Here is a 16,984-nt window from a genome sequence, read left to right as displayed (position 1 = left end):
TGAGTTTTCTTGAAGAGATCTGTAGTCTTTCCCATCTATTGTTTTCCACTATTTCTTCGCATTGATCCCTGAGAAAGGCTTTCATATCTCTCCTTGATATTCTTTGGAACAATGCATTCAAATGGGTATACCTTTTCTTTTCTCCTTTGTTTTTTGCTTCTCTTGTTTTCAGAGCTACTTTTAAGGCCTTCTCGGATAGCCATTTTGCTTTTTCTGCATTTCTTTTTCCTGGGCATGGTCTTGATCCCTGTCTTCTGTACCATCTCATGAACCTCTGTCCATAGTTCATTAGGCATTCTGTCTATCAGATCCAGTCCCTTAAATCTATTTCTCCCTTCCACTGTATAATCATTAAGGATTTGATTTAGGTCATATCTGAATGGTCTAGTGGTTTTCCCTATTTCTTCAATTTCAGTCTGAATTTGGCAATAAGGAGTTCATGATCTGAGCCACAGTCAGCTCTAGGTCTTACTTTTGCTGACTTTATAGAGCTTCTCCATCTTTGGCTGCAAAGAATATAATCAATCTGATTTTTGTGTTGATCATTTGGTTATGTCCATGTGTCAAGTCTTCTCTTGTGTTGTTGGAAGAGGGTGTTTGTTATGACCAGTGCATTCTCTTGGCAAAACTCTTCTAGCCTTTTCCCTGCTTCATTCTGTACTCCTTGGCCAAATTTGCCTGTTACTCCAGATATCTCTTGACTTACTACCTTTGCATTCCAGTTCCGTGTAATGAAAAGGACATCTTTTTTGGGTGTTAGTTCTAAAAGATTTTGTAGATGTAGAACTAACTTACTGTTTAAAAAATAAATCCTCATCTAAGTGACCCTGAGCAGTTCAACCATGTGTTGTTCAAGATTCTCCTGGTACAGACACATACATAGTTTCAGAAGAGGCTGGCACGACTATGGTGACTCTGTATTCCCACTTGGTGTTGGAGAAGACTCTTGAGAGTCCTTTGGACTGCAAGGAGATCAAACCAGTCAATCCTAAAGGAAATAAGTCCTGAATATTCAAGCTGAAGAACTTATGCTCAACATGAAACTCCAATACTCTGGCCACTGATGTGCAGAACTAAGTCCTTGGAAAAGACCCTGATGCTGGGAAAGACTGAAGGCAGGAGGAGTAGGGGATAACAGAGGATGAGATGGTTGGATGGCATCACCAACTCAATGGACATGACTTTGAGTAAGCTCTGGGAGTTGATGATGGACAGGAAAGCCTGGCGTGCTGCAGTGCATGGAGTTGCAAAGAGTTGGACACGATAGAGTGACTGAGCTGAACTGATAGTCCCACCATCTGCTGTCTGTTGCCTAGAGAACTAGAAAATGCTATGGTATAATTCAGACCTAATCTGAAGATTGAAAAGCAATGGAAGTGATGGTGTAGCTCTGTCAAGAGTAAAGGCTGTGAGAACCAGGGAGCCACTTGTGTATATACTGGAGTTTCCAGGTTCAAGAGCTAGAAGCTCCAGTATTCATGGCCTGGAAGACAGAGAGGGAGAACAGTTGCCCTTGTTCCATTCAAGCCCCCAGAGGATAAAGTGATGCCCACCACATTGGTGAGGGCTGATGTCTTGACTCAATTACTGATTTCAATGCTAATCTCTTCCAGGAATTCCCTTGCAGATCCTCCTAGAATTAATCTTAGTCCTGTGATCTGGGCATCTCAACTCACAGTGAAGTTGACATATGAATTTAACCCTCACAGTGTGTCTATACAAATGCAGCCAAATAAAGTTTCCCTGCTAAGGATTAAGAGGCTGCAATAGTTTTTTTTCTGTGATGAAAGGGGATATAAGGCTGGGAGGACTTTAGGCAGAGCTTTGATTCCTCCACAGTGAATATAATGATGCACATACAGTTTATGGGATTTTTTGTAGGATCCAATGAGATATCTGTGCTCAATTGGGCACAACATATACTAAAATTGAAACAATACAGAGAAGTTTATCTGTGCAAGGATGACACACAAATTCATGAAGCGTTCCATATTTTGGGGGCTTCCCTGGTGGCTCAACTGGTAAAGAATTAATGCAGGAGATCCCTGGGTTGGAAAGATCCACTGGAGAAGGGAAGGGCTACCCATTCCAGTATCCTAGAGAATTCCATGGACTGTATGTATAGTCCATGGGATCACAAAGAGTCGGACTCGACTTTGTGACTTTCACAAAATGAGATATTGCCTGTTGAGGGCTTGGTTCTGGGATTGTTGAGTAAGAGCTCATTATTATGTAAGCACTCCATATTTTTTTTTTTTTTTTTTAACAATCTTCTCCCTCCTCATGAATAGCATGAGTCTTCATCCCTTGAACTTAACTCTTGTTGCTTACAAGAGAGGAAAGCAAAACCTAGGTAGTGAAATTGGACCCGCATATTACATGTAGTCACCAATGAATTAGGATTCATCCAGGGTGGTCCATTTGGCAGTGCGGGGGGAGCTGGGGGTAGGAGGGAGTGGGAGAGACTGGATTCATCTTCAGTGATAGACATCCTGAGCCTCAGGTCTCTAGGCCAGCCGCCCTTAGATCAGACCAGAGCGCAGGGGTTAATAGTCAGCCGCCTGTTGCTCTAGCTAAGGCACGAGAAAAACCGCATGGGAATAGAATAAAAGCAAAATATAGCAAAAAGTTATAATCTAAACAAAAGTACATCGGGTTTATTAGTTGGGTTCATCATGCCCTGCTAAGCTGAGGAATAGCTTAGTGTGGACCTTGGGATGCCAGGTCAGTGAAATTTCAGAACGCTGCTTGTGCACACACCAAGATGTTTTTCCAAAGCATATGTGGGTCTATGAACTCCAGTTGGGTGAACCCCTTGTGTAAAATAATAACAAAGATGGTCCAAAGTAATCAATAAAATGGGAGATGTGACTGGGGACACAAGACCGGTTTTATCATAGTACAACAGATACTTCTTGCATGCCAAGACACTAAGTAAAGGTGATGTGGCTTCGAAGAACAGGGCTCTTGATCCAAGAGGTCTTGAGTCCCTTAGTTCCATCTTTGAAATTTTAATTCTGTCTCTAATTTCTTTTTCCCAAACTGTGCATCGACCACTTTCAATCCCTACCTGCTGCGCTGTCCACAGCACCTCAGAATAAAAATCAGTTTTGTAATCAGGACTGTATACTTCAGAATTTTCAATAAACCTTGCTGTTCTGAAACTTCCCTGGTGATCCAGTGGGTATGACTCCATGCTCCCAATGCAGTGGTCCCTGGCTCTATCCCTGGTCAGGGAAATAGATCCCATATCCTGCAACTAAGTGTTTGCATGCCACAACTAAATGATCCCTCATATTTTCCAGGTGGCCCAGTGGCAAAGAATCTGCCTGCCAATGCAGGAACACAGAAGATGTGGGTTCTATGCCTGGATTGGGAAGAACCCCTGGAGAAGGAAATGGCACCCTACTCCAGTGTTCTTGCCTGGAAAACCATGGACAGAGGAGCCTGGTGGGCTACATACAGTCCATGGGGTCACAAAGAGTTGGAATCAAATGAACACATACACACAGAGACATACACACAAACAATACCCACACACAGGTTCACAAGGAAGATCAAAGATAATGGGTGCATGACTAAGACCCAGGGCAGCCAAATAATTAAATAAGTAAATATTTAAAAAATAGTGTCTTCTGGTAATATCATTGAGTATAAATATTTGCACAGTGGTTTGTATACAAATTACTCTAAAAGTTATTGAGGCAATATAGTATTTTTAAGAAGGCATGTGGTTAATTTAAAAATATTGTACTTTCTTAGAAGACTCAAAAAAACAAATGAGATTTAAAAACTGCTTTTAACCATAAATGAACAAGAATTGTTTCTTTAAAAAAATATGTAGATCAATAAAATATTGAGCCTGAAGGCTTGCAAGGATAGTTTTGAGAGTAAATATTATATTTTGGAGCAGTTTTAGGTTCACAATAATATTGAGTAGAATACACAGAAAGTTTTGTGAAATGAAAACATCTCTTGTCATTTCAATAAACAAGAAATGACACAATCATCAGAGGTTTCTGGAGTCCAAATAAGGGCTCCCAGACCTCCAGTCCAACATGTCACCACTCGCAAGGGTGATTGCTGAGGAGTTCAGGGGGTGAAAGAAGCAGCCATCTGGTGCATCTACCACTCCTTAAGATGAACAAGGAAATAGGATTTGGCCCCAGAGAGCTGAGGTGCATATGAAAGGAATGAATTCAATGAGCCCAGAGGCTTGCATCTTCCCATATGTAGCATGCTAAACTCCTTCACTTGATGTCTGATTTTTGTTTCCGAAGCCCATGGAATTGCAAAGACAGGCTGAGTGACTGAACAACAATCTTTGATGTTCAGACTACCTTCTCCTTTTTACAAACTTTATCACTTGAGCCCCCCTCTTGCCTTCTTGGAGCAGTTTTCTCAGAACTGCTGAGATTCTGTCTCTTGGGCTTGGGTTCTAAATATTGCCACCAAATAAAATATCCCTCTACTTTCAGGGGGTGGCTAATGTTTTCCTTGACAGTTTCCATCTAACTCCTGGAACTCAGGTGAGTGCGGCCAGGACATGTACATTGGGAAAAGACTCGGAAGAGCACATCAAATGACAAATACACAGCCTAACACGTGAGACGTATGTTTTATTTGGTGACTGCAGATTATAGCCAGAAAGGTGGCTTCTCAGATAGCTCTAAGGAACTGTTCAAAAGTTATAAGGAGGAAAAAAAAAAAAAAGTTATAAGGAGAGCCACAGTAGACAAGATCATTTGGTATTAAAAAAAAATCAGAAAATATCAAAAGATTGTTGCACATGATAAAAGTGGTACATCTCACTAATTTTCATGCATTTTAAATTTTATTTATTTATTTCTCTAATTTTTAAAATGTTCTTATTTTGGCTGTGCTTGGTCTTCCTGGCTAAGCACAGCCTTTCTCCTGTTGTGACGAGGAGGGGCCACTTTCCAGTAGAAAAGCATTGGTTTCTCATTTTGGTGGTTTCTCTCATTACAGGGCATGACCCCAGGGTGTGTGCACTTCAGTAGTCAGGCTCCCAGGCTCCAGTCTGTTGCTTGTGGAGCTTGGGCTTAGTTGCTCCACAGCCTGTGGGACCGTCCCAGACCAGGGATCCATCCTCTATCCCTTGCACTGACTCGTGGATTCTTAACCACTGGACCATCAGGGAATTTCTCTCTCTTTCTTTCTTCCTTTCTTTTTTAATGTATTGACAGAGGCAAGAGTCTGGGCTTATTTTTTTTTTTTTTTTTTAATGAGTCTGGGCTTATTGAAGTCATCCATGTGACATTCACGGTAATCATCTCAGGACACCGACCTTCATGTGCTCCTTGAACTGCCCTCAGGGCACACTGTCTTGGGGGCTGCAGTGGGTGATGGCCTTTTGGCTGCAATAGCCTTTGTTTACTGATAAGGCAAATGAAATATTTGTCCCCAGAGGAAAGTGTAGGAGAAGACCACAAGTGGAACTGAGGGAGAATGTCTACTGAGTCCCCGCTAGATGCACCTGCTCACTGGGTTGCAGAAGTGAGGCAAGGAAAGCATTGTTTCACCAAAATTTATTCAGGCTCATGATCCTTCTCCTCAAATTATCTGAGGGCTTCCTTGTAAAATCCAGTTTGAATAATAATTCTAAGTCAGTAGTCAGTTCAGCAAGAAATCCCACTCTTGATATCTGGTCTCCCCAAGAATCTGATCAAACTTCCTCACTGCCCACTATTAGTATCCAGTTCAGCTGGGCTGCCCTCAGCAAAAAATCTCTTAGCTTGGTTCAGCCAAGACCCTTCACAGACCTGATTCCTCCTCATAGGAAATTATCAGCCAAGAAACACACTGCTTCTGAGTTGTGAGTCCCTGCCACCTGAATCTGTTAAATTTGGATGACCCGAAATGCTAGGGTATCTTTGTCTGTATTATTGTTGTCCTAAATAAAACTTGATGTAGCCACTTACACCTGTGTCTGTGTCTGATTTTCCTTGGAAACAATTCCTTCAGCTGATTACTGCTCAGGCAGGAAGCATTCTTCAAATATCCCCCAGATTCCCACATACTCAAGGATGACCAACTTGGAGGCTGACCACTTTTGTAGCTTCCATATTGGGCCTCGAGTTATTTTCAGAAAATGCATTTCAACTTTAAAACATTCTGCTTGTGGATCTCATTGTAACTGTGATCCCAGAGGAACATCCCCATCTTGAATTTAGAAATTTCCACATTTCCACTAACATCACAGCATTTCCCAACAATTATGTGGTCTCACAATTGGAGGGGTCCTTCTCAATCTTTCAGCTATGACAGGAATGGTCAAATTTAATTCAGATGACCATTATATCTACTACTGAGGGCAAGAATCTCTTTGAAGAAATGTAGTAGCTCTCCTAGTCAACAAAAGAGTCTGAAATGCAGTACTTGGGTGTAGTCTCAAAAATGACAGAATGATCTCGGTTCCTTTCCAAGGCAAACCATTCAACATCAAAATAATCCAAGTCTATGCCCCAACCATGGACATGTGCAATGATGGACATGAGTTTGAGTAAGCTCCAGGGGTTGCTGATGAACAGAGAAACCCGGCATGCTGCAATCCATGAGGTCACAAAGAGTCAGACACGACTGAGTGATGGAACTGTACTGATGCCCCAACCATTAATGCAGAAAGCTGAAGTTGAATGGTTCTATGAAGATCTATGTGACCTTCTAGAACTAACACCAAAAAGAGATGACCTTTTCATCATAGGGGACTAGAATGAAAATGTAGGAAGTCAAGAGAAATCTGGAGTAACAGGCAAGTTTGGCCTTGCAAAATGAAGCAGGCAAAGGCTAACAGAATCTTGTCAAAAGAACCTACCTGTCATAGCAAACACCCTTGCCATTAACCCAAGAGAAGACTCTACACATGGATATCACCAGATGGTCAATACCAAAATCAGATTGATTATATTCCTCAAAGTCAAACATGGAGAAGCTCTATAAAGCCAGCAAAAACGAGTCCGGTAGATGACTGTGGCCAGATCATGAACTTATTGCCAACTTCAGACTCAAACTGAAGAATGTAGGGAAAACTACTAGGCCATTCAGGTATGACCTAAATCAAATTGCTTATGATTATACAGTGAAAGTGAAAGTCACTCAGTCATGCCTGATTTTTTGAGACCATGGACATTACAGTCAATGGAATTGTCCAGTCCAGAATAATGGATTGCGGAGCTTTTCACTTCTCCAGGGTATCTTCCCAACCCAGAGATCAAGCCCAGGTCTTTCACATTGCAGGTACATTCTTTATCAGCTGAACCATAAGGGAAGCCCAAGAATACTGGAGTGGATAGCCTCTCCCTTCTCCAGTGGATCTTCTGGACCCAGGAATTGAACTGGGTCTCTTGCATTGCAGATAGATTACTTACCAACTGAGCTATCAGGGAAGACCCATGATTATACAGTGGAAGTGACAAATAGATTCAAGGGACTAGATCTAATAGATAATGTCGTTGAAGAACTATGGACAGAGGTTTGTAACTTTGTACAGGTGGTGCTGATCAAAACCATCCCCAAGAAAAAAAATGCTAAGAGGCAAATTGGTTTTCTGAGGAGGCCTTAAAAATAGCTGAGAAAAAAGAGAAATGAAAGGCAAAGGAGATATATCCATTTGAATGCATAGTGCCAGAAAATAGCAAGGAGAGATGGGAAATCCATTTTAAGTGAAAAATGCAAAGAAATAGAGGAAAACAATAGAGCAGGAGAGACTAGAGATCTCTTCAAGAAAATTAGAAATAACAAGGGATTATTTCATGCAAAAATGGGCATAATAAAGGACAGAAATGGTATGGACCTAAAAGAAGCAGAAGATATTAAGGAGAGGTAGCAAGAATACACAGAAGAATTATTCAAAAATTTTCTTAATGACCCAGATAACCATGATGGTATGATCACTCACCTAGAGTCAGACATCCTGGAAAGCAAAGTCAAGTGGGCCTTAGGAAGCTTCACTATCAACAAAGATGGTGGAGATGATGGAATTCTAGCTGAGCTCTTTCAAATTCTAAAAGATGAGACTGTTAAAGTGATGCAGTCAATATGTCAGCCCATTTGGAAAACTCAGCAGTGGCCACGGGACTGGAAAAGGTCAATTTCATTCCAATCCCAAAGAGGGGCAATGCCAAAGAGTATTCAAACTACCACACAATTGCACTCATTTCACATGGTAGCAAGGTAAAGCTCAAAATCCATCAAGCTAGGCTTCAACAGTATGTGAATTGAGAGCTTCCAGACGTTCAAACTGGATTTAGAAAAGGCAGAGCAACCTGAGATCAAATTTCCAATATTCATTGGATCTTAGAAAAGACTAGAGAATTCCAGAAAAACATCTTCTGCTTCATTGACTACACCAAAGCACATTTATTGACTGTGTGGATCACAATAAACTGTGGAAAATTCTCAAAGAGATGGGAATACCAGACAACTTTACTTGCCTCCTGAGAGACCTGTATGCAGGTCAAGAAACCACACTTAGACCGGACATGGAACAATGAACTGGTTCCAAATTGGGAAAGAAGTACATCAAGGCTGTATATTATCACCCTGCTTATTTAAATTCTATGCTGAGTACATCATGTGAAATGCCAGGCTGGATGAAGCACAAACTGTAATCAAGATTGCCAGGAGAAATATCAATCAGCTCATATAGGCAGATGAAACCAACCTAATGGCAGAAAGTGAAGAGGAACTAAATTTGATAAAAGTAAAAGAGGAGAGTGAAAAATCTGGCTTAGAACTCAATATTCAAAAAACAAAGATCATGGCATCCAGTCTCATCACTTCATGGCAAATAGATGCTGAAACAATGGAAACAGTGACAGACTTTATTTTCCTGGGCTCCAAAATCACTGTGGAATGGGACTGCAGCCATGAAGTTAAAAGATATTTACCCCTTGGAAGAAAAGCAGTGACAAATCTAGACAGTATATTGACAAGCAGAGACATTACTTTGCTGACAAAGCCCATTTAGTCAAAGCTACAGCTTTTCCAGTACTCACATACGGATTTGAGATCTGGATAATAAAAAACACTGAGCAACAAAGAATGGATGCCTTCGAACTGTGGAATTGGAGAAGACTCTTAAGATTCCCTTGGGCTGCAAGATGAAGCTAGTCAATCCTAAAAGAAATCAACCCTGAATATTCTTTGGAAGGACTGATGCTGAAGCTGAAGCTCCAATACTTTGGCTACCTAATGCGAAGAGTTGAGTCATTGGAAAATAGCCTGATATTGCGAAAAATTGAAGGCGGGAGAAGATAATGGAGGATGAGATGATTATATGGTATCACTGACACAATGGACTTCATTAAATGGTGAAGGACAGGGAAGCCTGGCATTCTGCAGTCCATGGGGACACAAAGAGTTGGACATGACTGAGTCTTCTCCAACACCACAGTTCAAAACCATCAATTCTTTGGTGCTCAGCTTTCTTTATAGTCCAACTCTCACATCCATACACTACCACTGGAAAAACCATAGCCTTGGCTTGACAGATCTTTGTTGGCAAAGTAATGTCACTGCTTTTTAGTATGCTATCTAGATTGGTCATAACTTTTCTTCCAAGAAGTAAGCGTCTTTTTATTTCACTGGCCATATTAGCAAAACTCAACCAACTTTGTGGAGTGAAGCAATGAATATGTCCTAGATTCCCCCTCCCCCAATTCTTTCTCTTTTACGAATCATAGTCAATTCATCTGGAGACTGGCAGTAACCCAATCAGGATGAACCTGAGGGACACTCTGGAATCCAATCAGGTAATGCCTACTGATTGGAGGTTAGCAGTTGAAAGGAGGGCAGATGTGGTTAAAAAGTTCCATAAAATGCCCAAGCACCAAAGAATAGACACAGAAGCTTCTCACTCTGGAGTCACTCCTTGTGTTCTCCCCGAAGTCTGAGGTCTGAGCAGCACCCCCACCCCGACCACATCAGACCTGGTGAGTTAACCTCTGTGAGGGATGTTCTGCCAACAGCCAGCATGCAGTGAATGGTAGAATGCAGTTTGACATGGCATGGAGAGCTTTCCTTTTTCTCTTCTTTTTGTTAAATTCAAATCTATCTTTTTGCCTCAACGCGTGTTTTTGCCTCACATCCATTTTGGTTTGTGCTTATATTATTTAAAAGTCTTAACTAGCAGTTTTTCTTTTTAAAGACATCTGTTTGGAATGCTATTTCTTGACATTTAAGGTTTTTACTCTGTACACAAATTGCATTCCCTTTACAAGTATCTCCTTAATCATTCCCAGCTAAGTTGGGACCTGGGGATGGAAGCTGTGTTATACATGAACTCCTGTCCCCATGGTTTGGGCTGTAAGTGATAGTTTATTTTCTTCACCATAAAAACAAAGGGAGTCAGCTTTTTCAGTCTCCTGGTGCAGATATGCAAGAGGGAAATGCATTAAGGAAAGCAGTGGATGGAAATGGATGAGCCACCGGTTGGCTTTGTTCCTTCCAGGAACTTGTTAGATTCTTGCTCTAGTGGCAGGATGGGGAGAGCTCTGGCTTTATGGCCACAAACCCAGACTGGAATCCAGACACACAGAGTTCTTCCATTCTGGTTCATCATTGCCAGAGCAATGGCTGTGGTCCTGATTTGATTTCTCTGATGTGTGGGGAGAGAGACTATCCTGATGATTACGATTGTTCTGAGAAGGATGCCTTGTCCTCTTGCTGTTTCCCAGGATTCCAATCAGAGAAGACTCAGGATGAGTGTTCACAACCCTCCCAGACTTGTGATCTTGGCAGCAATTGGCCTGCTGAGAGACGAGCCCTCAGCCATCTCCGCTTTGGAGTGTCTGCCCAGAGAGCTCTACCCACCAGTCTTCATGGCTGCTGTTTTTGGCCGACGCAGGGAGACCCTGAAGGCCATGGTGCCTGCCTGGCCCTTTGCCCGCCTGCCTCTGGGGGGCCTGATGCAAAAGCCTCACCAAAGAACCTTACAAGCAGTGCTGGATGGCCTTGATGTCCTGCTTGCCCAGAAGGTTCACCCCAGGTGAGTTGGATTCAGGGAGCCTGGCAGGGTCTTGGATGTCCTGGAAGAGACACCTGGTGAAAGGCAGAGTGAATGACCATGCGGTGGACCAGAGGCTTCTGAAAAAGTTCAGAGGCCTTGAGAATTGCTGAGATCAGTTTGGGAAATCCCTTACAAAAATATAATAGGAAAGATGGAAGAGGAAAAATAGCTGGGGGTGAGGGAGCAAGAGAGGAAAGAAACACCAGCAGGTGAGAGCAGGAGTGTGAAGAAAGAGTGCAGATGGGGAGCTGGAATGTTGCCTCAACTCTGAGGCTGTGGGTTCATTCAATGTGTATTTTGGAGAATCTCACCCCACCCATCTGCTGTTTCCCCACAGGAGGTGCAAGCTGCGAGTGCTGGACTTAAGGAATACCGGCCAGGACTTCTGGAACATGTGGTCTGGAGGCAAGGACCACATGCCCTCAAGCTCACTGCTGGCTCCAGTGGCTGAGGACATGTCCAGGATAAGGCACGCCTTGACTCCCTTAGAAGTGTACATAGAACTTTGTCTTGAGAAAAAGCCCCTGGAGAAATTCCTCACCTACCTCTTCAGGTGGGTGGAGCAACGAAAAGCCTCCATACACCTGTGCTGTAAGAAGATGAAGATTATTTCAATGTCCAAGGAAAATATGAAGGAAGTTCTCAGGATGGTGAAGCTGGACTGTGTACAGAAGGTGAAACTGAGTTTCACACAGAAACTGTCGACCCTGGCCCAGTTTGCTCCTCTCCTGGGTCAGATGAGCAACGTTCAGAGTCTCATTTTCTCCCGCATTCGTGGGTCTGCTGTTGAGGAGCAGGACCATCAGGATCTTCTGCAATTGACCTCTCAGATCCTCCGGCTGAGGGACCTCCGGGACCTCCGTATGGAAGCTCCATCTTTCCTTGAAGGCCGTCTGGATCAGATGCTCAGGTGAGGCTCCACCAGTGGCTGATTAACAGTGGAAACAATGGTAGAATATCAAGGGCAGTGTCTCATCTGCTGCTCCACCGTGAAACACAGTATTTCAGAAGTACAGCAATCCAGCTGGGGGGAATCTGTTACAGAAGCTCTGGAAAGGGACTCCATGCTGGAAACCCACAAATGAGGGGGCATAGATGTAGTGCAGGTGTGTATGTGATTTCTTCTTTGGGGAGAGATTTCTCTGTTCTGAAGATTTATGTAATAGGTAAGCGAAGGGGGCATTGAAGAGGTAAAATCACATCAGCCTGAGTGCTGTGAAAAGAAACTCTGTGATCGCTAATATGGGACCACAAGGAGCCTGTTTTAAAGGCCAAGTCAGTAACAGGTGGCCTTTTGTTGCATATAAGGTAATTAATACATGGGAAATTCATGGTTCTGGAAATGATAGTAATGAAGCAGAGCCGAAAGAATATAAAAAATGATAGAAAGTTTCTAGATGTCATAGGGCTGGGAGTTCCTAAAGACGGGCAGCCCCAAGGCGTCATGTGGGCTCTTTTGTTTCTGCATGTATTCCAAGAGCCTCACCTGGCCAGAGGTATATGCCCCTGCAGCTCACCCACAGAGTGGCAATCTAAATGAAAAGAATTTTTTATCTCATCTCCCAGAACTAACATTCAGCGATGTCCACCCTGATGGACACTTTGTGTCCCACTCTCCTCTGATCATGTTCCAGTGCATTCCATTATCTCCATTCATCCTGCTAAGGAAGTAGAGTGTACTGTACTCTGCTTGACAGGTGAGGAAAGATGGCTTTCAAGATCATGTGAATGTGATCCAGTCACACTAAGAAAATGGCAGGACTCAGCCTAGAATGAGCCTGGGCATTCTGGATATTGAACTTTGTCAGCTTTGGGCCAATCATTGACTTCTCCTCTGGGACTCACCTGCCACTTTGGTTTCCCTGATCTAATTGCCTGTTTTTTTTCCCCCCAGGTGCTTGAAGACCCCCTTGGACAACATCTCAATCACCAACTGCCTGCTTACAGAATCAGACCTGACCCATCTGTCTTGGTGTCCAAAACTCTGTCAGCTGAAGGGCCTGAATCTTAGTGGTGTTACCCTGACAGACTTTAGTCCCGAGCTCCTTCTAGTTCTGCTGGAGAAAGTTGCAGGCACTCTGGAAGAACTGGACTTAAATCTGTGTGGGATCACGGACATCCACCTCATGGCCTTTTTGCCTGCCCTGAGCCGCTGCTCCCAGCTCAGGAGCCTCAGCATGTGTGGAAACCTCATCTCCATGGCCATCCTGGAGAGTCTCCTGCGTCACACTGACAGGCTCCCCGATTTAAGTTTAGAGCTTTATCCGGCCCCTCAGGAGAGTTACAGCTCTCTGGGTGTCCTTCACTTGGAGAGACTTGCTCAGATAAAGGCTGAGCTGAGGGTGATCCTTACAGACTTAGAACGTCCCAGGAAGATCTGGGTTAGCCCCAGCCCCTGTCCTCACTGTGGTGATGACATGTGTGGTCACCTGAGTCCCAACACATAATTCTGTAATACCCTGCCTAGTCGGTTGCTTCTATCAGAAGCTTTCTCCTGGACACTTGAAAACTGAAATCTAGGACATACATCCATTATGAAGGGAAAACACAGCTCTGCTTTCTGATATTAGCTCAGTGTGATTTAGAAAATGTGATCCAGCAAGGGAGCGGGATTCCAAAAGGGTGTGTTGACTTGTGGAGTTGTCATGAGTTTTTTAGAGATGTGTTTATAGAGTCAAATATGAAACTGAATTTCTGGAAGATTCAGTCTGAGACACACATGTTCAAGTTATTTCTGTATGCACAGTTGTAGAAATGGTCAGAAATAAAGAGACCTTCAGTGTAAATGATAAATGCCGTCCATGATATTATTCTGCTTTCTGTATTTACATCTCATGGATCTCCAGTTACTGGTGGAGTGGAAGCACTCTGTTGCCTATGATCTGAAACTACATCATTCCCTAGTTATCTTTTTTCTTCCTGGTTTCCTTACTTAGTTCTGTGGGCTAATACAAACAGCAAAGGAAACACACTCAGTGGTCCTCAACAGCACATCCCTGTCAAGAGTGGGTACTTACATGCATATTCCTATGAGAAAAATACTAAAATCATACAGGCATGAAACATGGTTTTGTTATGTTTATACCACATTTCAGAAGTATGTCTTTTGAAGGCTAAGCCATGTCAATAAGAGTTTCATTTTATTCCCATACCTATTATTGGTCTTCCCTATCGAGGAATATTAGTAGACCATGTTTTGACATCAGCATATCAAGATGTATAATAAAATGTCTGCAATATACACCATATAACTTATAGTTGGCCATTTTTATCCTCAGCTCCCTACTCTCTCCCTCAATCAGCTGCAGATTCATTATAAAATATATCTTAAGATTCTCTGGATCTCCTGTCTTACTAGTCAATAATGATGCAGAAAATATTTTCCCTTGTTCCCTCTTCTCATTTCTAAATATGTACTATTACAAATATTCTCTCTGTGGTTTTAGATATGATTGATGGCCTCGAGGTATTTAGCTGTGTAAGAAGCCTGGGTTCCCATTGGGTAGTGCAGGAAACACTAATTTTATAAAGTAGATGGGTTAAAAGGTATAAAGCTCATTACATTTATAAATTCATAATACAGTGAAGAGAGGCACAAGACATAAACAATTTGAAAACAAGTTAGAACAAATCAAATAATGATTAGTGAAAATCAATTGTCGTCTGGTGACAGTAATTCATCAAGTCCACAAGGGAACTGGACAAGCCAAATTCTAGAGGAATAAGCTAGAAAGAAAAAGATAAATCCTTCATCTTTGTTTACAAAGTCATAAGCACCTAAGATCAGGTAGAACAATTACATCTCAAAGAAACAGAGCAATAAATGCAAGTTACTCCTAAAAGGGCTTTTATATCTGTAAGGTGAGAATTCTGAACAAATATTTTATCATGCTGGCTTTTCCTAACTGTGTGCAAAACTATCAAATTTGGAATGTCAAAAGAAGCCCATTGGCCATCCATTGTCATAACGCTGAATAGAATTTGTCTTCAACACTTAACCCCGTGTCCGTCTCTGATTTTCCTTGGCACAACTGAGGACAGCTCAGGCAGGAAAGGCCCTTCTGAACATCCCCCAGATTCCCGCATACCCAGGAATGACCAACTTGTAGAGCTCCATGTCAGCCCATGAGCTTTCTCCAGAGACCAGTTTTCTGATCGACAGACTGCTTTGTTTCGGCTCCGCTGGGTCTTCCCTGCTGCAGGCTTCCTCGAGCTGCGGTGCACACGGCTGCCCCTCCTCGCGGTGCCCGGGCCTCCGCTGCGGTGCGTCTCTCGTTCTGGAGCACAGGCTCCAGCCCACAGGCTGAACAGCTGCCACCCGTGGGTTCAGCAGTTGCCGCTCACGGGCTTAGTTACCCTGCGGCGTGAGACGTATTCCTGGGCCAGGGTTGAACTGGCATCCCCTGCATTGTAAGGTAGATTCTTAAACTCTGGACCACCACAGAAGTCCCAGGTTTTTCAAAAAAACTTTTTACCGAAGTATAGTTAAATCATTGTGTTTTTACTTAAACACACAATTAAAAATAAACACAATTTAAACACACAATTAAAAATAATTTTAGTTGAATTATTGTGTCTCATCTTAACTCTAGGGAAAAGTGACTCAGTTACACACATATATATTCTTTTTCATCATGTTTATGTTTAAAAGTGCTCGGGGCTGGTGCACTGGGATGACCCAGAGGGATGGGATGGGGAGGGAGGTGGGAGGGAGGTTCAGGGTGGGGAACACATGTACACCCATGGCTGATTCATGTCAGTGTATGGCAAAACCCACTACAGTATTGTAAAATAATTAGCCTCCAACTAATAAAAATAAATGGAAAAAAAATAAAATGTAACTAATCCTAACCCTAACCCTAATAAAAATAAATGAAAAAAAATTTAAAAAAAATAGAATGTCACTTGAGTAGAATCCACTTTAATGCTATTTTATGTAAAGGCCATGTATATACATGAGAGTAATATGGGGAAAATGATCTTCCCCAAAGTGACTAAGACAGAGAACACCCTTCAGGGAGTCTTCACCTTGGTGGTCAGAGGTGTATAAGAATTGTTCAGGCGTCAAATAACTGGGGTGGGTGAGAGGCATGGTAAATTCTTATAGATGGAGAAAGGGTCTTCCTTTGCATGTGACATTCAACTTCAAAGAAATCCTTGTATGATGCGTGCCAAAGTAGGAGTCATCCCTGAAAGTGGTAGTATGCTAACACCAATAAGAGCTTTGGTATTAAGTGCAGAAAAGATGTTGGTATTTTTGAAGAGAAATAGCAGAATTTTATTTCTGGGACTAATGGTGTCACCTTGATCAGAATCTGTGTGGATTTAGCTAGGTCTGAGGAAACAGTAATCATGTAAATACAGTAGAAAAGGGGCCAGTGGAATTATGACTTATTTGACTTCTAAGACCCCTGAAAAATGGCAGAGGAAATAGCCATCTGGAAAGTGTCCTCAGTGAGACAAAAAAAAAAAAAAACCTTAAGAAAACCTCTGGACGACAGGGTTACTGGGGACTGAAACAGGTTTACTCCTTCTCTGATTCCAAGCTCCCAAAGAGCCCACAGTGCTCACCCTCAGTGTGCTGTGCCGATCTCAACTTTCTGGGAAAGAACAGCCTCTAAGGTGACAGTGTCGCCTCTGAGCCTCTCTCTTTTCCTGTCTTTTTCCCTTGAAATTTATTGTATTTCTTTTTGTGGCCTTGGGTCTTCACTGTTGTTCCTGCTTTTCTCTACCTGGGGCAAGGGGGCGACTCTCTAGTCATGGTGTGCAGGCTTCTCACTGAGGTGGCTTCTCTTGTTGCAGAGCAAACTCTAGAGTGCTTGACTTTCAGCATTTTCGGCTCCCAGGATTTAGAGCACAGACTCAACAGTTGTCTCAAACGGATTTATATGCCTCATGTCACATGGGATTGTCTTAGACCAGGGATCAAACCTATATCTCCTGCATTGGCAGTCA

The 16,984-nt window shown here is 42.6% G+C and overlaps 1 protein-coding gene and 1 pseudogene across 1 annotated transcript; both read left to right on the top strand.

Moving 5' to 3' along the window:
• Positions 1–1,898: 1,898 nt before the first annotated feature.
• LOC133041147 (U6 spliceosomal RNA) lies at positions 1,899–1,997 on the top strand (annotated as a pseudogene).
• Positions 1,998–9,740: 7,743 nt separating this feature from the next.
• LOC133068663 (PRAME family member 8-like) lies at positions 9,741–15,443 on the top strand. The gene is made up of 5 exons (XM_061159755.1): positions 9,741–9,773; positions 10,698–11,008; positions 11,367–11,939; positions 12,924–13,410; positions 15,192–15,443. Exons 1-5 carry the CDS (start codon positions 9,741–9,743, stop codon positions 15,441–15,443), a joined length of 1,656 nt encoding a protein of 551 aa, XP_061015738.1.
• Positions 15,444–16,984: the final 1,541 nt, after the last annotated feature.

The sequence above is a fragment of the Dama dama genome, chromosome 2 (assembly GCF_033118175.1).
Source record: "Dama dama isolate Ldn47 chromosome 2, ASM3311817v1, whole genome shotgun sequence".
Classification (NCBI taxonomy): Eukaryota; Metazoa; Chordata; class Mammalia; order Artiodactyla; family Cervidae; genus Dama; species Dama dama.
This window is presented reverse-complemented; position numbering and strand designations above follow the sequence as displayed.

What these genes read in the sequence shown, in the direction of transcription:
- LOC133068663 (XM_061159755.1), top strand. Translation starts at nt 9,741, where the DNA reads ATGAACCTGAGGGACACTCTGGAATCCAATCAG. An exon ending in ACACTCTGGAATCCAATCAG is followed by an intron (nt 9,774 to 10,697) that starts GTAATGCCTACT and finishes GCTGTTTCCCAG; the next exon opens with GATTCCAATCAGAGAAGACT. An exon ending in AACGTCCCAGGAAGATCTGG is followed by an intron (nt 13,411 to 15,191) that starts GTTAGCCCCAGC and finishes TCTGATCGACAG; the next exon opens with ACTGCTTTGTTTCGGCTCCG.